Genomic DNA, 25,849 nt, shown 5'->3' on the forward strand with positions numbered 1-25,849 from the left:
AGGTCAGGAGATCAAGACCATCCTGGCTAACATGGTGAAACCCCGTCTCTACTAAAAATACAAAAAATTAGCAAGGCGTGGTGACAGGCGCCTGTAGTCCCACCTACTCAGGAGGCTGAGGCAGGAGAATGGCTTGAACCCAGGAGGCAGAGGTTGCAGTAAGCCAAGATCACGCCACTGCACTCCAGCCTGAGCGACACAGCAAGACTCCATCTCAAAAAAAAAAAAAATTTCCTCAAAGATGAAAATGATTCATTCTCCAGCTATTCAGTCCTTGGCCCAGCTACTGCCTGCATTAGGGAAGAGGCTTCTTAGCAAGGTTAACACGTTTAAGGTCCTTCAGCAACTGTCAATGGTAAAAAAAAAAGTACAGCTGTTAAAGCGGCCTTGGAGTTGCCCTGACAAACACACCGTCACTTTAAGAAATAAGACTATAGCTCAAATAACCAGTTATCAGGAGGTAGCTGGATCTTTGTGTTTCACACCTGAGGAATAGCATGTAAGCACGTAGTATAAAAGCTGAAGCTATAGCCACACGCATTTCTTTACAGACCAGGAACTAGAACAGCTTGGTGTTTTCTCAACTTTATTGTGGAGAGGAGAAGGGTAAGTAGACTTGAAGGTTTTTTATTTTTTAATGAAGAAACAATTTATCCTGTGTTTGATACCAGATGAGACTGTAAGGGTCACATACTCCTTAAGCCTACACATCAATTCCAGGTGAAGTGCTTCAGGCTTGGCTCATTCTGACACCTAAGAAGGGCCCTCTAGGCCACGGTTGGAAAGACTGTTTTTGCCTTAGCGCCGTGCAGGTTTGGGCATTATATAAACTTTTACAGGCTTGCTGAAGGGAATGGTGCCCTCGATGCTGGTTTCCACCTGTGGTGACATCTCACCACCCTCCATCCACGGGCATTTTGGAATGCGAGCACTGGAGTTGTAGGCCAGCAGCAGCCTCACTTCCACCTGGCATGCCTCTGAAAAAAAGATAAAAGAAATCCTCTATAACTAGGCAACTGCTAGGAATGAGGATGAAATGTGAAGTTAAAGAAATATCAAAATGGAAGCAGTAGGGAGAAATTTCTTCATCTGTCCACATTCCCTCCCCTTACCCTCACCAAACAAAACACTGAGCCTGCAGATGTGATGCTGTTCCATCACCTTCCCCTTGGGCTCACTGTGGCACAGAGCCAAAGCTGCTGAGGCAACTGGAGAGCAAGCTAAAAACCCTTCCAGGAAGATAATTGCTTCATGATCTGCTTTATGAACTGGGCTCAAATTCTTATGCAGGTGTGGATTTGGGCAGTTTCAGAAGGTGCATGTGGCTTATTCTGATACCCAGTTGGGCTCTTCCTGCGCAGTTCCATCTCAAGCCTCAGGGCTGCATGTACCACAGACTACTTTATTAGTGGAGAGGAAGCCTTTGAATAGGAAGTGGTTCGCCAAAAAATTTCTGGCCAATGAACAGGAACATGTTTCAGGGACCTAAAATGTCTGAAAACATCTCATTCTTTCATTACATTATCTTACAATATAATCATCTAGTGTCTCTATGTGGCAGGTCCTAGCAAGAATAATTAAGAACTCCCCTCAAGTTGCCTGCTGTTTGGTTGAGGAAACAGATAGTTGCAATGGAGTACAACACATGCTCTAACCAAGCCTGCAAGAAGTACTGAGGAGGAGTGCAGGAAGGCTTTGGAATAGAATATCCATTCTATGCCAAACAGTTAACCCCAAGAGTTCTTATCCTGCTACATTATGAAAGAAAGACTGCCACAATCTTGGCAAAAGTCCCAAGAATCAGATAGGTTCTCAGAGACTCCCCAGATGCACACCTGGGTAAGAATTTGAGCCCAGTTCATAAACTGAAGCAGTTACTCATTCTATTAACCACAAGCTTCTATAAAGAAGAGGGAGAGAATTTCAGAAAAATGTAAGGGCAAGTGCAAAGGCCAGGAATGGAGTGAGCTTGGGATGTCTCCTTAATTTGGTGCAACCAGAGCAAAAAGTGTAAGTTGAAGATGATCCCAAGGCTAAGAAGTTCAGAGGGTAGGAATGAAGGCTAGATGGATCTAAATTAACAAGGGCAGAGACTCCAGGACTTCTCAATGCCTCCCCAGACCTCTTCCTGGTTACATCCAAGCTTCTCTCTATGGGTCAGAGTAGAGACTGGATTGCTGTCCTCCAGGAAGGGAAAGGTTTGCAGTCAGCCCAAGGCCAGAGCAATCCAGTGCACCTCAGATTTCAGCATGAGATCTAAGTGCAGCCTCAGCATCAAGTACCAGCCATGGGATAAGCACACACTCACATGACAACATGAGGGTCATGCAGCAGCCATGAGTGTAACTGTCATGAAACTAACACTGTTCTCTGATACCAGGCTCCAGATGAATCTCCCACTTAGGGTGGAATCAAAATAGGTACCTATATCTGCTTTCCTGCCACACTCTCCCATTCCATCCCAGGTGGCAGACCACAACCACAGCCCCAGTTGGCATAGCACTTTCAAGAAGCCAAATCCTGGTAAGAGCTGGATAAGGCTCAAGCCTATAATCCCAGCACTTTGGGAGGCCAAGGCAGGAGAATCACTTGATCCCAGGTGTTTGAGACTAGCCTGGGCAACATAGTGAGACCTGTCTCTACAAAAAATAAAAATAATTAGCCAGGCATACAGTCTCAGTTACTAGGGGGACTGAGGTGGGAGGAACCACTTGAGCCCGAGAGGATCACACCACTGCACTCCAGCCTGGGCAACAGAAGGAAACCCTGTCTCAAAACAAACAAACAAACAAACAAAAAACAAATAAATCCTGCTAAGGTCAGAGGGAGTTGATGTAGGACTCAGCCCTACAGGGTCATTTTGCATTCCCTTACCAACATTTGATAAGAATGGCAATTCAAGGCAATGCCATAGGAGTAAAGCGGAGAAGAGAGAAAACAAGAAGGAGGGGAACTTGGGAGAAGGAGACAAGATCATCTAGGACAACTCATGCAACTTATGCGTCATGCCTGGAAGAATTTATCTCCTAGCAGGTTTATATTCTTATTCTCATCTTAATGAGACAGGGAAGTAAAATAACTTTCTCAGGATCACACAGCAAAGGAAGCAGAATTTGAAACATGGTCTATGACTGAGCTTCCTACGTGGCAGCATCCTGCCTCCCAGAGGAGAGGCCCCTCCCTGGTGGGGAGCTACTGAGGGATTGAAGGAGCTCCCTAGAAACTCCAGGCCCCATCACCTAGATTAGGAGAAAGAAACTGCAAGCTCATTTACAATGAGACATATTTCACTTCAGTGCCCCAAACCGGAAGGGACATAGCGCAGTGAGGGCTGGGAAGGGTGACTACCAGCTTTAGCACTATCACTGATCAGGTATGTGGGCCTCCATTTATGTATCTGTAAAATGAAGAAGAGAATACTAATTTCCACTGCAGAGTTGGTCTAAAGATTAAATGAATTTTTATTACACATTTAAAACCTTGTATTCAATTTTCATTATTTGTTGAGTGCCTACTACATGTCAGGCACTAGAGACACAGGCTACTAAAACACTGGAGATACAGAGGCAAAGACAAGCAAGTTCCCTGCTCTATAGAAGCCTACATCCTAATGGGAAAGTCAGTAAGTAATTAAATGTGAAAACACATCTGAAACCAGTACGCACTATATATAAACAATGAAAACAGGGATTTGTAATACTGACTGGGTAGCGACCATTCAGAGGAGGTGATCTTGTTTTCTTGTTTCTGATTTTTTTTTTTTTTTGAGTCAGGGTCTTGCTCTGTTACCCAGGCTGGAATGTAATGGCATGATCAGGGCTCCCTGCAGCCTTGACCCCCCAGACTCAAGCAATCTTCCTGCCTCAGCCTCCTGAGTAGCTGGGACTACAGGCACATGCCACCATGCCCAGTTAACTTTTTTATATATCTATTGTAGAGATAGGGTTGCCCTATATTGCCCATGCTGGTCTCAGACTCTTGGGCTCAATCGATCCTCCCACCTCAGCCTCCCGAAGATTACAGGTACAAGCCACCATGCCTGGCTGTGATCTTGTATAAGTTAAAATTATTCAGGCTCAGGATCGCCTGGCAATACCAAACAAGGAAGTCTGCAATGAACTAGGATACCTTAAGAGGAAATGGGGCCTAGGAAAAAGAACCTTGAGCTTGGGGGCAGATCAGCTGAGTTCTAACTCTGGCCTTGGCAATGACTTGCTGTGTGACCAGGGACAAGTCAGTACCCTCTCAAGACCTTCCACGATCTTTGGAGCTACAGCATACTGTAATTTGCTTTCCTGAGCCTTGTCCCTCCCAAAATAATACTGTCCCACAGCATTTCCTTCCCCATGTCCGGGATCCCTTCAGCAGAAGATATTAGAATAAGGAATCTATTTTCCTGTGGGGCCAGTGGTTTGGCAAATAGTGCAAAAACATTCCAGGCAGCCAGATTATGGAATGAGGAATACTCAGGGAAGCACGTCCTGGGTAGCAGAACTGCTGGATGCTCCTCAACTACACCAGGCCTACCACCACTAGAACCCCAAAGGGGCTGCCCTAACATCCAACAGCTTCATAAAGTCATCATTACCCATCTAACACCCTGAGAGAGGGAAACCATTAATAAAGGCCCAGCGCAGTGGCTCACGCCTGTAATCCCACTACTTTGGGAGGCCAAGGCGGGTGGATCACCTGAGGTCAGGAGTTCGAGACTAGCTTGGCCAACATGACGAAACCCTGTCTCTACTAAAATACAAAAAAATTAGCCAGGTGTAGTGACGTGTACCTGTAATCCCCGCTACTCGGGAGGCTGAGACAGGAGAAGCACCTGAACCCAGGAGGCAGACAGAGGTTGCAGTGAGCCGAGATTGCACCACTGCACTCCAGCCTGGGCAAGAGCAAGACTCCGTCTCAAAATAATAATAATAATAATAATAATAATAATAGCCTTATAATTATGTGTTTAAAAACACAGAGTGAAAGAAAATTCCAAAAGGCATTCCCTATCTCTAAAATAAACCAAATTTGGTGGCATTAAACACCTCCAGTAACAGTGCTCCTGAACCATCTCCAATTATTTGGGAAACACCACTGAGGCCAATTCTGCCCCCTATTCTAGGTTCTGCAGACTGAGGTCTTCTTAAGTTTTTTAAAGCAGGCTTACAGGCTTGAAATGTAATCTCCTTTGTACTTGTATTCTCCCATTTTATCCTCACAATTCAGACATAAGTTGGCAAATGAAAAAAAAATTTTTTTAAATCCTCACAACTAATTTGTAGGTTGAGAATTATTATTGTCATTTGGAAGATAAGGAAAAAGACTCAGAAAGGGAGAGACTTGTCTAAGGTGACCAAGCAAGTCGGTGGCAGTTAGGATAAGAATAATCTCCTGGTGTCCAGACCAGGGCCCTTTCCATGAGACTCCATTCTATTATAATCGCCTGTATATCTTCCAACAGAATCTTATCTCTCATGCAATCAAAGCACTGTAGCAAATTAGCCCAAATATACCCAGTTTTTTACCCACTTAATGAGTGCTTATAAACTCATTAAGTTCAATTCTTACAAGGCCTGATTCATCCATGTATTTTTTTCAAACTTTAAAAACCAAACGCTTAAGGGTAGGTGTGATCTCCAGCAGCATATTTCCCTTCCCACCCTGGTCCTGACTCCTTACCTGTCCAAGCGGTGTGGGAGAGGTAAACCTGAGTGATGAGCCGGTGCCGCCCGGGGCCAGGATTCCGGAAGTCTGCAGGCTTGGGGTGAATCATCTGAGCCTGGCCATCTGGATATAAGACCTAAAGGGTGACAGAAATGAGAAAAAGGCAGAAGCGAGAGGAGCATTTAACAAAATGGATGATGACATCTGTTGTGAACCTCAAAACACAAGAAGAAACATGACACCAACTTTACTAAGATTGAGCCTTGGGGGTAGGTCAACACTGTAGACATCTCTATTCCCCTAATCCAGCATGAAGCAGTGTTCAGTAAACATTTCCTGAATTCATGGTGAATAAGTAATATGAACAGAGTGTCTCTATTAAGCGCAAAGACAGGTAAGAATATTAATTCTGATTATGAAAAGTGTTCTCAGGCACCTTCACCAGAAGAGCACTCCCTCCCTGGCTCTGAATCATACCATGGCCCAGCATCCATCACCAACCACCAGTATTTGGAGTTATTTTGTAATTGCATTCTTTCCACTACATTGCAAGCAGCTAGGAAGTCATTTATCTCTCTCTCTACGGAGAGACGGCTCAATGAAGAGTCCACTCAAATCACTGGCCAGTTCTTTAAGGCTCATGAACTGCAACAGAGTTCTTTCCTCAGCATCCTGGGGGACCTCCCAGCTCCCTGTGTAGACAGCCTACTATACTGCAGCGCACAAAGGAACTAGAGGAACAAATGAAGCTTATCCTAGGACTAGGACCTGCTCTATGTAAATATACTTATGAAGGCAGAGTAGGGAACCACACAGGTCTTCCAATGTTGAAACTGTGGTCAATGTTGAAACTGTGGAAGGCATGTCTCACCCACTTGCCCTATAATCCTTCATCTCTCCTCAGGTCATGGGGCCTCCCCCTGATTCTACACTTCTTTCTTTCTTTTTTTTTTTTTCTTTAAGACAGGGTCTTACTCTGCCACCCAGGCTGGAGTGTAGTGGCACGATCGTAACTCACTGAAGCCTCAAACTCCTGGGCGCAAGTGATCTTCCTGCCTCAGCCTCCTGAGGAGTGGGGATTACAGGCACGTGCCACCACGCCAGGTAATTTTCTTTTTAAATTTTTTTGTAGAGACAAGATCTTGCTATGTTGCCCAGGCTGGTCTCCAACTCTTGACCTCAAGTGACCCTCCTGCCTCAGACTCCCATAGTGTTGGAATTACTGGCATGAGCAACTGTGCCCAGCCTACCCTTATTTCTTTTTCTTTTTCTTTTTTTTCTTTTCTTGAGATAGTCTCACTCTGTCACACAAGCTGAACTGCAGTGGCATGATCTCGGCTCACTGCAACCTCCGCCTCCCGGGTTAAAGTGATTCTCCTGCCTCAGCCTCCCAAGTAGCTGGGATTACAGGCGCCCACCGTCATGCCCGGCTAATTTTGTATCTTTAGTAGAGATGGGGTTTCACCATGTTGGCCAGGTTGGTCTCGAACTCCTGACCTCAGGTGATCTTCCTACTTCAGCCTCCCAAAGTGTTGGGATTACAGGCGTGAGCCACCACACCTGGCCTACCCTTATTTCTTAAAGCTGCTACTCCCCACTCTAGTTCTAGGCTCCAAGCTCCCAAACCTACTATAGAAAAAAAAATGCAGGTGTCTCAGTTTCCTGATCCTTATTATCTTTAAAGACAAGTGCTTGGGCTTCATTTTTTTTTAGAAAATGAAGGGGAGGGCCGGGCACAGTGGCTCACGCCTGTAATCCCAGCACTTTGGGAGGCTGAGCCAGGTGGATTACTTGAGGTCAGGAGTTCAAGACCAGTCTGGTCAACATAATGAAACCCCTTCCCTACTAAAAATACAAAAATTAGCTGGGTATGGTGGCGTGTGCCTGTAGTCCCAGCTACTTGGGAGGCTGAAGCAGGGGAATCACTTGAACCTGGGAGGCAGAGGTTGCAGTGAGCTGAGATCGCTGCCACTGCCCTCCAGCCTGGGTGACAGAGTGAGATTCTGTCTCAAAAAAAAGAAAGAAAGAAAGAAAAAGAAGGGCAGAGGGGGGCTGAAACAGCAATGATCATGGGAAAAACAAATGAACAGGGGCCATAATTTCTGTGTTCAGCAGGTGCAGTGGCTCATGCCTATAATCCCAGCATTTTGGGGGGCTGAGGTGGGAGGATTGCTTGAAGACAGGAGTTTAAGATGAGACTGGGCAAAAAAGTAAGACCCCCCAATCTCCACACAAAAAAAATTAAAATTAGCCAGGTGTAGTGGTGTGTATCTCTAGTTCCAGCTACTCAGGAGGCTGAGGCAGGAGGATCCCTTGGACACAGAAGTTTGAGGTCACAGTGAGCTGACCATGCCACTGCACTCCAGCCCAGGCAACAGACAGAGACCTTGTCTCAAAAAAAAAAAAAAAAAAAATTCCCAGCATTCTCAGCAAAACTGTCCTTGGTGAAAGGCCTTCACTCCTCTGTGAAATGGTTGCTGGAAGCCTTCTTTCATTTGTCTACTCCAAAAGTGGAGCTTAGAAACCTGTGGCCCAAGTAGGTCAGAGGAAGGAAATGGCCAGTATGAATGATCATCAGGTAGAATACAGTAACCTAGATTAGGCTTACAAGAGTTAATGATCGTGAAGGCCCGCGGCGGGTGTTGATGCGATGTGATTTCTGCCCAGTGCTCTGAATGTCAAAGTGAAGAAATTCAATGAAGCACGGGTAAACGGCGGGAGTAACTATGACTCTCTTAAGGTAGCCAAATGCCTCGTCATCTAATTAGTGACGCACATGAATGGATGAACGAGATTCCCACTGTCCCTACCTACTATCCAGCGAAACCACAGCCAAGGGAATGGGCTTGGCGGAATCAGCAGGGAAAGAAGACCCTGTTGAGCTTGACTCTAGTCTGGCAGGGTGAAGAGACACGAGAGGTGTAGAATAGGTGGGAGGCCCCCGGCGAGGGGGCGGGGCAGGGTCCGCCGGCCTTGCTAAGAAACTCACTCAAAACCACTCAACTACATGGAAACTGAACAACCTGCTCCTGAATGACTACTGGGTACATAACGAAATGAAGGCAGAAATAAAGATATCCTTTGAAACCAACGAGAACAAAGACACAACATACCAGAATCTCTGGGACACATTCAAAGCAGTGTGTAGAGGGAAATTTATAGCACTAAATGCCCACAAGAGAAAGCAGGAAAGATCCAAAATTGACACCCTAACATCACAATTAAAAGAACTAGAAAAGCAAGAGCAAACACATTCAAAAGCTAGCAGAAGGCAAGAAATAACTAAAATCAGAGCAGAACTGAAGGAAATAGAGACACAAAAAACCCTTCAAAAAATTAATGAATCCAGGAGCTGGTTTTTTGAAAAAATCAACAAAATTGATAGACTGCTAGCAAGACTAATAAAGAAAAGAGAGAAGAATCAAATAGACGCAAAAAAAAAAAAAAATGATAAAGGGGATATCACCACCGATCCCACAGAAATACAAACTACCATCAGAGAATACTATAAACACCTCTACGCAAATAAACTAGAAAATCTAGAAGAAATGGATGAATTCCTCGACACATACACCCTCCCAAGACTAAACCAGGAAGAAGCTGAATCTCTGAATAGACCAATAACAGGCTCTGAAATTGAGGCAATAATCAATAGCTTACCAACCAAAAAGAGTCCAGGACCAGATGGATTCACAGCCGAATTCTACCAGAGGTACAAGGAGGAGCTGGTACCATTCCTTCTGAAACTATTCCAATCAATAGAAAAAGAGGGAATCCTCCCTAACTCATTTTATGAGGCCAGCATCATCCTGATACCAAAGCCTGGCAGAGACACAACAAAAAAAGAGAATTTTAGACCAATATCCTTGATGAACATTGATGCAAAAATCCTCAATAAAATACTGGCAAACCAAATCCAGCAGCACATCAGAAAGCTTATCCACCATGATCAAGTGGGCTTCATCCCTGGGATGCAAGGCTGGTTCAACATACGAAAATCAATAAATGTAATCCAGCATATAAACAGAACCAAAGACAAAAACCACATGATTATCTCAATAGATGCAGAAAAGGCCTTTGACAAAATTCAACAACCTTCATGCTAAAAACTCTCAATAAATTAGGTATTGATGAGACGTATCTCAAAATAATAAGAGCTATCTATGACAAACCCACAGACAATATCATACTGAATGCGCAAAAACTGGAAGCATTCCCTTTGAAAACTGGCACAAGACAGAGATGCCCTCTCTCACCACTCCTATTCAACATAGTGTTGGAAGTGCTGGCCAGGGCAATTAGGTAGGGGAAGGAAATAAAGGGTATTCAATTAGGAAAAGAGGAAGTCAAATTGTCCCTGTTTGCAGATGACATGATTGTATATCTAGAAAACCCCATCGTCTCAGCCCAAAATCTCCTTAAGCTGATAAGCAACTTCAGCAAAGTCTCAGGATACAAAATCAATGTGCAAAAATCACAAGCATTCTTATACACCAATAACAGACAAACAGAGAGCCAAATCATGAGTGAACTCCCCATTCACAATTGGTTCAAAAAGAATAAAATACCTAGGAATCCAACTTACAAGAGATGTGAAGGACCTCTTCAAGGAGAACTACAAACCACTGCTCAATGAAATAAAAGAGGATACAAACAAATGGAAAAACATTCCATGCTCATGGGTAGGAAGAATCAATATTGTGAAAATGGCCATACTGCCCAAGGTAATTTATAGATTCAATACCATCCCCATCAAGCTACCAATGACTTTCTTCACAGAATTGGAAAAAACTACTTTAAAGTTCATATGGAACCAAAAAAGAGCCCACATCTCCAAGTCAATCCTAAGCCAAAAGAACAAAGCTGGAGGCATCATGCTACCTGACTTCAAACTATACTACAAGCCTACAGTAACCAGAACAGCATGGTACTGTTACCAAAACAGAGATATAGATCAATGGAACAGAACAGAGCCCTCAGAAATAATGCCACATATCTACAACCATCTGATCTTTGACAAACCTGACAAAAACAAGCAATGGGGAAAGGATTCCCTATTTAATAAATGGTGCTGGGAAAACTGGCTAGTCATATGTAGAAAGCTGAAACTGGATCCCTTCCTTATGCCTTATACAAAAATTAATTCAAGATTGATTAAAGACTTACATGTTAGACCTAAAACCATAAAAACCCTAGAAGAAAACCTAGACAATACCATTCAGGACTTAGGCATGGGCAAGGACTTCATGTCTAAAACAGCAAAAGCAATGGCAACAAAAGCCAAAATTGACAAATGGGATCTAATTAAACTAAAGAGCTTCTGCACAGCAAAAGAAACTACCATCAGAGTGAACAGGCAACCTACAAAATGGGAGAAAATTTTCGTAACCTACTCATCTGACAAAGGGCTAATATCCAGAATCTACAATGAACTCAAACAAATTTACAAGAAAAAAACAAACAACCCCATCAAAAAGTGGGCAAAGGATATGAACAGACACTTCTCAAAAGAAGACATTTATGCAGCCAAAAAACATATGAAAAAATGCTCATCATCACTGGCCATCAGAGAAATGCAAATCAAAACCACAATGAGATACCATCTCACACCAGTTAGAATGGCGATCATTAAAAAGTCAGGAAACAACAGGTGCTGGAGAGGATGTGGAGAAATAGGAACACTTTTACACTGTTGGTGGGACTGTAAACTAGTTCAACCATTGTGGATGTCAGTGTGGCAATTCCTCAGGGATCTAGAACTAGAAATACCATTTGACCCAGTCATCGCATTACTGGGTATATACCCAAAGGATTATAAATCATGCTGCTATAAAGACACATGCACACATATGTTTATTGCGGCACCATTCACAATAGCAAAGACTTGGAACCAACCCAAATGTCCAACAACGATAGACTGGATTAAGAAAATGTGGCACATATACATCATGGAATACTATGCAGCCATAAAAAATGATGAAACTAGAAACCATCATTCTCAGCAAACTATCACAAGGACAAAAAACCAAACACCGCATGTTCTCACTCATAGGTGGGAATTGAACAATGAGAACACATGGACACAGGAAGGGGAACATCACACCCCGGGGACTGTTGTGGGGTGGGGGGAGTGGGGAGGGATAGCATTTGGAGATATATCTAACGCTAAATGACGAGTTAATGGGTGCAGCACACCAGCATGGCACATGTATACAGATGTAACAAACCTGCACATTGTGCACATGTACCCTAAAACTTAAAGTATAATAAAATAAAATAAAATGTTAATGAATGGAGTTCTGCAGGGTTTGCTTTAAAGAACAGATCTACAGTATTTTAATGGGGAATGTAATCTCAGTGTCATCTCTGAGGCATGTTTACTGCTATATCTCTATTGAGCACCTGAAGTAGTGCCTGGCACAGAGGAATGACTCAGGGTGTGGTGACAGGACTGGATGGCACTTTCAAACCACTGGACCTGTCCCACGATGGGGCAGTGAGTTTCCTGTCCCTCTACCTATAAGGTATCTAAAAGGTTTAGCCTTGCGTTTGGTAGAGGTGCTTTGAAGGGGGTTTTTTAGGAGACAGTCTAGGAGATGACCCTTAAGTAACCTGCCTACAATCTCCTTTACGCTTAGGTGATCAGTGAAGTTTTTTTCAGGGACAATGTAAAACAGTAGTTCTGCTGGTATCACTGACTACGTATTAGAATCACCTAGGAACTCTTAAACACTAGTGTCCATAGGCCCTATTCTGGGGATTTTGATTTAATTAATGTAGGCTGACACCTATTCACCTATTCATCTGTTCTTCTTAATGCTTTCTGAGTAATCCTAAAGTGCAGTGAAGGTGGACAACCACTAACGTGGAAAAAAACAAACAAACAAAAAAACACTCCAATATGCAATACAACTTCACAGCTAGCTCAGAACTAGTTCTCTGCAGGTCTCATAATTTTTAATAATTCCTGCTTGGAAGCCAGAAGGCCCGTTCCTCTATTGTCACCACAGCCAAAAAGCATAATCTTCAAGGCCTGATTCATCCTTACCTCCTCCAGGAAGTCTTCTCTGCCTGTTCCAGCCTATTTTTCTGTCCCCTTATTGTACTTCCTGCCAGTGCTTGCATCCCTGCTTTGACTCATATCCCTTTGGCCCTTCTCTCATATCCCTTGTGCCCTTCTCCTTTCCTTTCCTGAGCCTCCACCACACTCCAAATTGAATACTCTAAAAGGTTTAGCCCTGCATGTGGTAGAGGTGCTTTGAAAGGGGTTTTTTAGGAGACAGTCTAGGAGATGACCCATCCTGTGCATGTCTACTCACCAAACCCTGTTTTATAATTGCCTGCCCATTTGTATGTCTCTCAATGAAACTGTGCACACTCCGAGAGGAAGAATTGTGACATATTTACCTTGGCAACCACAGCACTTAGTGCATGCAATAGAGTAAACATGATTGTACAGATGGATGGAAAGAAGGATGAATGAGTGGACAGATGGATGAATGAAGGAGTAGTACTCTTTGTGGCGCTTAATTGCACTGTCTGAATTGATTAGTGTCTCTACTACATTTCTCATGTGTCTCTATTACATCTATGTAACTTGGGAAAGAATATTTCCTAGTAATTGCTTTTTCCCATCCATAAATTTTATCTGCCAGCCGACTGACTCACAGCCTGAAAGGAACTTGTTTATTACAGTTTTCTGTAACAAAAGACCAAATCTTAACGTCACATTACAAGATTAGAAAAGGTCTTATCATTTAGTGAACCCTTACTGGGTCCTGGGGGCTTTAAATACATTATCTCTTTATGTCAACTCCTCCTATTGGTCAGTTGTAGAATCTGAGACTCAGAGTTTAAAGTAACTTGCTCCAAACCACACTCAGCAGTAGTTGAGATTCAAGCCTAGGTTCTTTCCCACAGAGGCTCATTTCTTCTCCTGTCCCAGTTTCTGTCCCTCAAGTAGAGACTACAGGGGTGCTAACATTAAATACTTCAACACAATGTCAGTCTAGAAGCTCCATGAGGACCCAAACCCGACAGACCTGGACCTTAACAGTGTTCTGAGGATCCTGCACGTGCTCCAGGGTTGCATCAACATCCAGGGCAACCACCAACCCAGAGGTAAACCGCAAAGGGTTGTCTGACTCGCCAGCTGGCTCGATGATGGTGGCTGAGGCTTTGTGGATCTGTAAGCAAGAGGAAAATCCTATGATTTTAAAGCCAGGTCATTCCTGGACAAGAAGACACATCTTTTTTCTGTCTCCTTATCTAATGAGTGGGCATGTGGGAGCCACTCAGAGGAACAGCCTAGCCCAGCTGCTCCATTGGTCAAAGAAGATCACCAAGGTAAAGATTTTTGACCGTCTGGACAGATTTGGCCTACAGGGGCCAAATAGACCCTGACCTGCTCTGGAAGTGGGAGATGCAGAAAGGCACTCTGTCGCAGCATGGTCTGTAGAATTTTGACCACTTCTGCAGGTTTGGATGTCATGAGTCGGGGCATAAGGTCAAGGAGTTTGTCCACAAAGCTGTCCTGCAAGTGGGGCAAATCAGCGATGAAATACCTGGAGGAACAAACAGAAGCAACTGACTCATTCAACTGTGCACTCATTCACCACAGGCTGGGCCCCAGACACCTATCAAACCCTGAAGTAGGAAGAATGATGAAGTGAGAGGAGCTTGCAGTTTACGACCAAGATAGACTGGTACCTATACAATCATGCCTCAGTCACATGATCATCAGAAAGGCCTCTGTTTATTGATAACCATTATGTGCCAGGCATACTCTTAAGTGTTTTACATGATCTTATTTAACTCCTAGCAATCCTATGCATCATTAGAATTTTTATTTTCGTATTATAGATTCATTAATTATTTTAACAAATACATTTTTAAGACCTACGAAGCGCCAAGCACTATTTTAGGTTCTGGAAACACAGTGAACGGAAGAGAAAAAAACGATTGCTTCAATGGAGCTTACATTCAAGTGGCAGAAACACTGAGACTCAGAGGGGATGATGCCTCACTGAGGCTCAGAAAAGTTAAGTACGTTACTCCTGGCTCAGACTGATCCAATTTTGTGCCTTGTGCCAGTGGATAGTCAAAAAATATCTCACTGAGGAGGTGATATCTGTGCAGGAACTCAAAGGATGAATTAAGAACATCAGATGAAGAACTTTGGGGATTCAGAGCTATCATCTTCCCAAAAATCTTTTCAACCCAACTGTGCAAAAACAGACTCTCTACTTTAAAGAAACTAAAGCAAAAGTAAGGCATGAACTTATTTCAGATTCAAAACTAGAATTTTTTTTTAATTTTCTTTTTGAGAAGGAGTCTCACACTATTTCCCGGGCTGGTGTGCAATGGCGTGATCTCGGCTCACTGGAACCTCCGCCTCCCAGGTTCAAGCAATTCTCCTGCCTCAGCCTCCCGAGTAGCTGGGACTACAGCTGCCCACCACCACGCCCTACTAATTTTTTGTATTTTTTAGTAGAGACAGGGTGTCACTATATTGGCCAGGCTGGTCTCGAACTCCTGACCTCGTGATCCACCTGCCTCGGCCTCCCAAAGTGCTGGGATTACAGGCGTGAGCCACCGTGCCCAGCCTCAAAACTAGGATCTTAAAAAGCCAAGCTAGATGGTAAGTTTGCTAGAGAGTATTACCTGCTGGTGAAGGTAGTGTTGCAACTCAGCCCTGTAAGAAGCTATCATCACCCCAATGACAAGTACAGAGTCATAAAAACCTCAGGTTTGGTGAACTTCATGAGGGCAGAGACAATGAGCGGAAGAAATGAAACAGACTTCATCAGTGCTTTAAGATCCTATGTCTTCTCCCAGTATTATTCTGCCAGCATACCAGAAGTCTGGTCACTCCCTCGACTCCTATTTCTTCATCAAGCTTTCCATTCAACTACTGCATGTGCTTTAACGGATTCATTCCATATAAAACTCTGAAAAAATATATGTATTCTACAAAATAAAATTTACCTACAGAATTACAAAACAATTGTAGATTATAGAGAAATATGCAAGTGTAAGAACAGTGTGGGCCTGGTGCAGTAGTTCACACCTGTAATCCCAATACTTTGGGAGGCAGAGGCAGGAGGATCTCTTGAAGCCAGAAGTTTGAGACCAGCCTGAGCAACACAGCAAGACACCATCTCTAAAAAAAATATATTAAAAATTATCCGGGCATGGTGGCACATGCCTGTAGTCCTAGCTACTCAGGAGTCTGAAGTGGGATGATAGCTTTAGCCCAGGAGTTCAAGGGTGCAGTGAGCTGTGCCAGTCTGGGTGACAGAGTGAGACCCTGTCTCAAAAAATAATAATGAGGTCAGACACGGTGGTGGCTCATGCCTGTAATCCCAGCACTTTGGGAGGCCAAGGCAGGCAGATCACTTGAGGTCAGGAGTTAGAGACCAGCCTGGCCAACATGATGAAACCCCGTCTCTACTAAAAATACAAAAATTAGCCAGGTGTGGTGGCAGGCACCTGTAGTGCCAACTACTTGGGAAGCTGAGGCAGAAGAATCACTTGAACCCAGGAGGCGGAGGCTGCAGTGAGCCAAGACTGCACCACTGCACTCCAGCCTGGGTGACAGAGCAAGACTCTGTCTCAAATAAATAAATAAATAAATAAATAAATAAATAAATAAATAAATAAATAAGAATGGTGTGAACGAACAGTGTTGAAAAAAACAGATGACTAATGATTTTTTTCAACAAACGTATTTACACGTTTTCTTCATATTACTTGTCTTTTTATGGCCTAGCTGAGTGCTAAATGCAAGTGATTCCTGGTAGGTTTAGTTTTGAAGCTCCAACTTCAAGGAAGTTTCTATAACATTAAGGAAAAAAACCAAATTAGGTTTTTTTTTCCTAATTTAAGTTTAACGACATGGCCACAGATGATAGCTTGGCTGCACAAGCTAAACCAAGGAATGTGATTTGTGATTGTTCCTATTGCCTGCAAGTGCTATACTCCGTGTAACCAAGATTTAATAAGCCAGAAGAGTTATAAAATACTTACCTCTGAAAAAAGTCTACTTCCTGTAAAAATTTTTCACACATCCCAAATAAGGGGTCAAGTCTGTAGAAAAGAAATGTAAAATAATTTGCTTGTGAAATCTGCAAACTGAGGAGGACCAAAAGTCCCAGAAACCTGAGCCTAAATTAAAGGAAAATTAGCATATTACACTATAAAAATGATCTCTAAAAGTAACAGAAGACTCCTAATGGACCTGGGGGAAACACCTGTTGGGATCCCAAGACCTGATTAAACCACTGCAGTGCCCATTAAGCTCAAAGAATATTAAAAATCAAAGACTATCACAGGCTACACTTGGCACTAGACTCACTACGAATACAGGAGAGAAGCATAGCATGTGGGCAGTACAGTGTCAAGTTCCCCTTCTGTAGGAGTCCTTGCTTCATTAGCATCTCAGCTAGTATGGTCTCTATACCTACCTGATTTAGATCTCATCTCCTTGCACATGAGCTGTCAGCATTGGGATGAAAGCTCCCAGATAGCTGTGTGGACTGCTGCAAGATCTATCCAGTTTCAAGAATCACTGCACTCAATGAAGCCTACAGCCATTGTATCGGCATCTGGAAACTAGTTCATTTATATTTCCTTCTGGTCTACATGCAATTTACTCAGAGATCATTTTTTCCATAGCGGTATAGCCTACTAATGTAGTTGATACTGTAAGGGCTCCAAGAAACATACCTAAAAAGTTAACTAAATTCCTGTGCAAGAGGGGAAAAGGTTTTGTTACTATTTTGGCGACAGACATAGATGGTGTTCCTTCCTCTCTATCTTGAATTACTTGGCCTCACAGTACTTGAGAACATTTCATTTCAGTAAAAAGTTATTGCATACCTAAATAATCCAGGCAACATGCTAGGTCAATATGACTTACTAAGTTTTGACCTTTGTATATTTTCTTCCTATTTCTTGTATGTAATTTCTGCATGAAATTTCCCACTTGTTTTCTTTAATATATTATTCATTGGAGGAATAAAGTTCCCACCAAGATAAAACAAATACTCTTTCCTTATGTAAAAATATTTAAGAGAATGATGTCAAGGTTTAGTCTTTTTATTAAAATATAGTCTCCATGAGTAGACTTTGTATTCTTCATCATATATTTCCTAGCACAGGCAGCAGTCAATAAGTATTTGCTGAATGAACAAAAAATGGGGCTGGGGGTAGATGGCAAATGGAAACCTACTCTGGAAGCAACATTCATTCTAATTCTTTTCCTGAAAAAAAAAAAAAAAAAAAAAAAGTAGCACTTGAGAGTTTTTAAACTAATCTTCTACCAGAAATGGAAGTGAAATTTCATAGTGAGGTTACCCACCAAACACCACAAGGAGTGAGAGGGCTAGAAGGGAGAATTCCAGCCAAGCAGGGGCACAAAGGAAAGCAATTTGGCCAAGCAGTGACATTTCCTCATTTGTTTGCCTGATTATATAGAGAATCATCTTGGAGAGACACCAGGAAGTAAAATACAAAAAGATTTGGGAACTCTCCCCAAACGTCAAAAAAGAGCAGGCATCCTCATCAACAGGCCATATACATGAAGTAGGCCTCTAAGAACTCCTGCTTTTTCTTTGGTGTGAGGGAAGGAAAGCTATGAAAGTGAGGCTCACTCGGGGGCTAACAATCATTAAAGAATACAAATTACCAATTTAAACTAGTCTAGACTTTCATTGTAAGTAGGCAAAGACAATGGAAAATGACTAGGTGTTATAAACGACAATCAGGAGCTGTAAAGGAGACCAAGCAGTCCTCAAAAAGAGTTAAGTCAAGGCAAGAAAGCACAGAAAACTTTTTTAAAAATTCTAATCAACAACCTCGGTGAGAGTTAACAGGGGATTTAAAAGGATATTACATTGACAAAGCAAGAGAAACTGCTACAGAAACAGCAGATGACAAGAAGAGAAACTATACAGAAAAAAAAGGAAAAAAATAGTAGAGAAGCACACTTGGAAATAAAACACATAATAATGAAATCAAACTCAACGGTTCAGAACAGTGGAATCAACAACAATGTAAACTGAAATGATAAACTAAAAAAAGCATATTAAAGAATTTACTGGCCAGGCACAGTGGCTCACGCCTGTAATTCCAACACTTTGGGAGGCTGAGGCAGGCGGATCACCCGAGGTCAGAAGTTCAAGACCAGCCTGACCAAACATGGAGAAACCCTGTCTCTACTAAAAATACAAAATTAGCCGGGTACAGTGGCCTCCCAGCTACTTGGGAGGCTGAGGCAGGAGAATCTCTTGAACCCGGGAGGTGGAGGTTATGGAGAGCTGAGATTGTGCCATTACACTCCAGCCTGGGCATGAAGAGCAAAACTCCGTCTCAAAAAAAAAAAAAAAAAAAAAAGAATTTACTCAGAATACAGAATAGAAAAACAAAGAAATTGAAATTACAAAAGAAAAGGTATAGGAAAAATAGATCCAGAATATCCAACATTTAGTATAACAGACTAGAGTGTATAGAAGAAGTAAAGAAATAATGGAGAAAAAAAAAAAAAATCCCTGAGCCAAAAACAGCTGATACTTCAAACTCCCACCGAAGATCAGCAAGAATATTGAAAGAAAACACATACCTAGACATATCCTGGTGAAATTAAAGAAAGAAAGAAAATTTTAAAGGTTTGAGCATGAAAAATAAGCTGTAGGGAAGAGAACCAGACTGACATAAAACATTCAACTGTAACATTAAATACTAAAAGGGAACATAGCAGAGGCAGAGAGTCTCTATGAACCTATTCTGGTTTGGCGGGGGCTGCCCAATAAAATAAATAAATAAAGGCACCATAGCAATATGGAAATAATTGGAAAAGAATTCCATTTATGTATGAGAGCAAAGGAATTTAAAAGGCGACAGAGAACAGTGGTGGCAAAGTTGGAGCTAAACTTATAAAGATTATAAGTGGTGGCTCACGTCTGTAATCCTAGCACTTTGGGAGGCCGAGGTGGGGGGATACTTTGAGTTCAGGAGTTCAAGACTGGCCTGGACAATGCAGTGAAACCATGTTTCTATTATTTTTAAAAATAAAAAATATTTTATAAAAAAATTAAAAATAAAAATAAACAAGGATATACAAGGATTATGTACTTATAACTTTAAAAGATTATATTTATAAACAAAAATTAATAGAAGCTACATTATAAAAACATAATCAGCTGAAACAAACCTCCAAGTTATTATTATTATTTTTTTTTTATTTTTTTTTTTGAGACAGAGTCTCACTCTGTCACCCAGGCTGGAGTGCAGTGGTGGGATCTCAGCTCACTGCGAGCTCCACCTCCTGGGTTCATGCCATTCTCCTGCCTCAGCCTCCCGAGTAGCTGGGATTACAGGAACCTGCCACCACGCCCGGCTAATTTTTTTTTTTTTTTTTTAGTAGAGACGGGGTTTCACCATGTTAGCCAGGATGGTCTCAATCTCCTGACCTCGTGATCCACCCGATTTGGCCTCCCAAAGTGCTGGGGTTACAGGCGTTAGCCACCGCACCCAGCCATATTATTGTTATTATTTTTAAGACATAGGGTCTTGTTCTGTTGCCCAAGTTGGAGTGCAATGGCATGATCATAGCTCATTGCAGCCTCGAACTCCTGGGTTCAAGGGATCCTCCCACCTCAGCCTCCCAAGTAACTAGGACCACAGGTGCACACCACCCATGTCCAGCTAATTTTTGATTTTTATTTTTTAGAGTCAGGGTCTCACTATGTTGCTTAGGCTGGGGTCAAACTCCTGGCTGGACTCAAGCGATCCTCCTGCTTTGGCCTCCCAAAGTCTGGGATTACAGGCGTGAGCCACTGCATCTAGCCCAAATTGTTATTATTATTTTTTGCTCAATAAGAGGCCTTAACTGGCCTAAATTATTATTATTATTTGAGACAGAGTCTCACTCTGTCACCCAGGCTGGAGTGCAGTGGTGTGATCTCGGCTCACTGCAACCTCTGCCTCCTGGGTTCAAGCAATTTTCTGCCTCAGCCTCCCGAGTAGCTGGGATTACAGATGCCCACAACCATGCCTGGCTAATTTTTTGTATTTTTAGTAGAGATGGGGTTTCACCATCTTGGCCAGGCTGGTCTCGAACTCCTGACCTTGTGATCCACCTGTCTTGGACTCCCAAAGTGATGGGATTACAGGCGTGAGCCACTGCGCCCAGCCAACTGGCCCAAATTACTTCAGCAGTAAGAGACAAACAAAAGCATACTAAAATCTTCATCTTCATCTTAGATCATGTTGATCTATTAGATCACCTTGATCTTAGAGAGGTGACCATAAATTCTGTTTAACTTGTTATGCTGATAAATATAAGTTCAATATGTTCATTAAAAATATAAGTAATAACAGTATTACTAAAACTAATATTAGTTAACATGTATCAAGTATTTATAATGGATGTGACAGACACTATTTTAAAGGCTTTGCATACAATAATCCAGCCAGGCACGGTAGCTCACGCCTGGAATCCCAGCACTTTGGGAGGCCAAGGCAGGTGGATCACTTGAGGCCAGGAGTTTGAGACCAGCATGGCCAACATGGTGAAACCCCATCTCTCCTAAAAATAAAAAAATTAGCTGAGTGTGGTGACATGTGCCTGTAGTCCCAGCTACTTGGGAGGCTGAGGCATGAGAGTTGCTTGGACCCGGGAACCAGAGGTTGCAGTGAGTTGAGATCGTGCCACTGCACTCCAGCCTGGGTGATAGAGCAAGACTCTGTCTCATAAATAAATAAAATAAATAAATGGTTTTGCATATAATAATTCAATAACCCTTACAATAACCCTGTGAGGAAGAGACAGGTACTACTATTATCTCAGTTTAACTTATGGGAACAAACTGAGGCCAAGAATTGTTAAGTAACTTGTCCAAGGGTTACTCAGTTTGCAAATGGTAAAGTCAAGATGTGAACCCAAGCAGTGTGGCACCACAGCCCTCTTAACCAGTATGTTCTACTGCCTCTCACTTGAAGAGTTTAGAATTAGGGTGCATAACTTTCAAACCCCTGGAGGAAAAAAGAAAACAATCTAGCAAAACCTAAGAAAGAAAAAAAAGAAAAAAGCAGGAATGCATACAAATGAAAAATATAGGCTGGGCTCGGTGGCTCACGCCTGTAATCCTAGCACTTTGGGAGGCCAAGTTGGGTGGATCACCTGAGTTCAGGAGTTCGAGACCAGCCTGGCTAACATGGTGAAACCCGTCTCTACTGAAAATACAAAATTAGCCGGGCATGGTGTTGCATGCCTGTAATCCCAGCTACTTGGGAGGCTGAGGCAGGAGAATCGCTTGAACCCAGGAGGCAGAGGTTGCAGTGAGCTGAGATCGGACCACTGCACTCCAGCCTGGGCAACAAGAGCGAGACTTTGTCTAAAAGAAAAAAAGAAGAAAAATATAAAATATTATAGCATGAGTAAAGACCTAAAAACATTAGTATCTTTATATAATGACATGACAAGATAAGCATATTATAATGCTGGGTGAAAGGAATAGGAGGCAGAACAGCAAAGTATGGTATGATCCCCTTTATGTTATTGTACACATCTTTATAATCTATGTTTATATGGTTTGGGAAAATCTGGAAGTATACACATGAAATGCTGGCAGCTGTTTTCAAAGTGGTAGATTACCAGAGAACCTTCACTTACCCTGTAATATTTTAATTTTTCTAACAATTATATATAAACTAAAAAAAACCTTTTTTAAAAAACAGTATAGATGCCATCACAAGCACCTTTGTTTTTTCAGCTATAACTGGCACATAGTAGGGATTAAACATTTGTTAAATGAATATATGAATATCTTTTTTTTTTTTTTATAAAGATGGAGTCTTGCTCTGTTGCCCAGGCTGGAGTGCAGTGGTGTGATTTCGGCCCACTGCAACCTCCACCTCCCAGGTTCTAAAGATTCTCCTGCCTCAGCCTCCCGAGTAGCTGGGACTACTGGTGCATGCCACCATGCCTGGCTAATTTTATGTATTTTTAGTAGAGACAGGGTTTCACCATGTTAGCCAGGATGCTCTTGATCTCCTGACCTCGTGATCTGCCCACCTTGGCCTCCCAAAGTGCTGGGATTACAGGTGTGAGCCACCACACCCGGCCACATATGAATATCTTTAAGATTAAATGATTCTTTGACTTTATGAGGTCACTATCAAGATATGTGAAGAAATAAAATATTTTATTTTTCAGGATGTTATTTCTGACCTAGTATGTTTCTGTGTTTAAGCATTCATATTTATATCTCTACGGCACTTTTTTTTTTTTGACACAGCAGCTGGACTGAGCATCAAACATGTCTGTGAGCTGGCAATGAGTCACCTAAGTACTTTTTTGTATCAAATCTATGATGCCATCATTCTTAAGATGCACCTTTATTTTATGAAATAGTAAGAAACAAAAAACACTATGGGACACCATCAAAATATCTGATTTCAGAGAAGTTACAATAATAAAAAATGTGTATCTTGGAATCAATGAAATGTGGCAATTCCAGTTATCTGAAAGTCTTACAGATATAATTACACTGAGCTCTTATTACGTATCAAGTACCATGCTAAGTGTTTTTACATGTATTATCTCATTTATTCTTCATAGAAATGCCATGAGGTAGATGCTGTCTTCATTTTCATTTTGTACAGGGAAACAAGGTACAGAAAGGTTCGTAACCAAACAACTAGTAAGTAGAAAAGACAAGATTTGAACAAAGTAGTCTGACTTCCCAGTACATCCTCTTAATTTATCATTGCCTGAGAAAAAGCTTATTAGTCCCTTCAGAACAGAAAAAGTGGTCCCTGGCACTAAATTCTTAAGGAAATCTATCAAGTAGGAGGATACAGAGTGTCCTTATTGCCAGATAAAGTCCAGTGTTGTGGTATATGTAATGGAGAGTCACCAGAGGGTTTTTAGCAAGGGAGAGACACAATTGGATTTCCAAGGGTCTAATCTGATCCAACAACAGAATTTGTAATATCTGAAAAAAATGAATAGATCACACATTCCTTAGCTAGTCTTTCCTAAATTTCATTTCACTTATCATTAACTTTCGTGTGATGTCTGAATGCATTTGAAGTATCTTTGAAAGGAACATGCCACATATTTTGGCCAACCCCACATCTTACCCTCGTGTAGTTCGTGCTGTTACTATAAGTTGCAAAGCTTTGGCCTGCAGCCTCATGTGATGTATAATCACCACCTGCTTATTCTCCACACCACTGTACATGAATTCCATTTTGTAGGTCTCTTCCATAATCTATAAAGGAAAGATAATTAACAATCAATAAAAATATCATAGTCTTACTTGAGAGCAGCATAGAATTCTACTGTTAAAAGACCTTAGGTGAAACTCTTAACTGAGATTTTACATCCCTATGCTTTTAAGTGTTGAAAGAAATTAGTATAGTATGCCTTGTAAAAAGAGAATAAATTATTTGCCTATTTAAAAAGAAGACTGACCTGGTAATAAAATCATCTTAGTTGATGATGTGAAGATAAAAAGTTTAATCACTAAGCAAACTGCAAAGCACTGAAAGCACTGCTTCTTACCCTAAATGAAGCCCACTCTGCTGTGGGAACAAATTAATATATATTATGTATGGAAACCCAATCCCCACAAAGTCCTCAAGAAGCATCAGGAACTATTAACCATATGTTAGTTATCCTGACAGACTGTTCCATGGGCCTGGTCTGAGGGAGTTTGGGACGGAAATAAGTGCAAGAAAACATTGTCTATGACCCCGGATCAAGTCCCCGATCTTGCTCGGTTCTATCCAAATAAGCGATTTTCATCAAAATGATGCTTCTCTTTTCCTTCTGTGCTTGCCTCCCAGTGAATACTCTAGGGTCACAGAAATGACTCCAGACTCTCTTACAATTGGCAATAAGACAAGTTAAATTACATGAGTGTCTCAATCCCTTTCTGTAAACAGGGAAGAAACAGTACCAATATCATGAAGTTTCAAGTATCAAATGGAGCATGCAATATGTTTATCACAGTATCTGGTATACAGCAATGGTAATTCCTTTCCTCTTTTCCTTCCAAATTATTGCTCCCTGGTCCCATCCTTCCAATGTGGCTCAATTATCGGGTTCTAGTCATTAAATTCTACTCTTCTACAATAAGCCACATACCAGGTCTGAGAAAGAGTCTGGATCAGACAAGAGTTCAGCACTGTAGTAGAAAACAGATTCTGGGTATCAGAGGATCTGGTCTGAAGTCCTGATTGTATTACCTATAGCTCTATGAATTTAACCTTGCTGAGCCTTAACTGCCTCATCTCTAAAATAGACTTAATACTTATTCCTATCTAATGGGATTATTATGAGGGTTAATTAAGCTAATAGACTTGAAATCATTTCGTGAACTGTAATGTAACAGTAACAGTCACCATCATTAGCTTCCTCCTGGGTCATTTACAGACTCCCTATCTGGAAGACTTGACCTGCAAGAGATCACCAAGTCTCAATACTCAGGTGCAAAGGGGAACGGCTCAAAGCTAAAAAGAAATAAACTAGAGACAAATAAAATTAAAGCCTACTTCATGAACTACCCAGGACCTTTTAACGTTGAAGAGATGGTACAGGCTAAAGATATAAACAACCTTAACTGAGTTGGGCTACATTTTCAGATGAAAGATTCATGATAGTAGAGACAGCGTTTCACCATGTTGGCCAGGCCGGTCTCAAACTCCTACCCTTAAGTGATGCGCCCATCTCAGCCTCCCAAAGTGCTGGGATTACAGGTGTGAGCCACCGCGCCTGGCCCAACTGCCACATTTTATAGAAGAGAAAAAAATCAAGGGAATTTAAGTAACTTGCTCAATATCACTCGGCAAATCAGAGGAAGACCTGGGACTAGGACCCAGGTCCCCTGAGTCCAAAGTGAGTGCTGTGTCTCCTAGTTATGCTCCTTCTCATATCACTAACTTCTGTCATAGCCTAAAATTAGGGAGGCCACAGCAGAGGTATAGAGCTACAGGAAGGCCTCTGGCTCCGCCTTGGACCAGACAATTCCTGGACAGAGATCTATTTGAAGGGAAGGTCTGAATAAGCTTACCTGTGTTGCTGCTGCTGAGGCCAAATCACTCTGCTTCAAATACAAAGGGGCAGCTACATGCCACAACTTTTCCTGCAAGGCCTACACAGACAGAGCTATAGGAAGGCCTC

At 42.1% G+C, this 25,849-nt stretch overlaps 1 protein-coding gene across 1 annotated transcript in view; it reads right to left on the minus strand.

Annotated features, from left to right (window-relative positions):
- Positions 1 to 569: 569 nt before the first annotated feature.
- Positions 570 to 25,849, minus strand: part of INTS4 (integrator complex subunit 4) — a 116,868-nt gene continuing 91,588 nt past the window's right edge. The window contains exons 18-23 of the mRNA XM_034933433.3: positions 23,806 to 23,936; positions 16,687 to 16,746; positions 14,063 to 14,222; positions 13,701 to 13,844; positions 5,674 to 5,794; positions 570 to 977 (exon numbers count right to left, since the gene is read on the minus strand). Of these exons, the coding sequence (XP_034789324.1) occupies positions 799 to 977; positions 5,674 to 5,794; positions 13,701 to 13,844; positions 14,063 to 14,222; positions 16,687 to 16,746; positions 23,806 to 23,936 (795 nt within the window). The 3' untranslated portion in view covers positions 570 to 798. The remainder of the gene's footprint in view (positions 978 to 5,673; positions 5,795 to 13,700; positions 13,845 to 14,062; positions 14,223 to 16,686; positions 16,747 to 23,805; positions 23,937 to 25,849) is intronic.

This window comes from Pan paniscus, chromosome 9 (genome assembly GCF_029289425.2).
Source record: "Pan paniscus chromosome 9, NHGRI_mPanPan1-v2.0_pri, whole genome shotgun sequence".
NCBI lineage: Eukaryota > Metazoa > Chordata > Mammalia > Primates > Hominidae > Pan > Pan paniscus.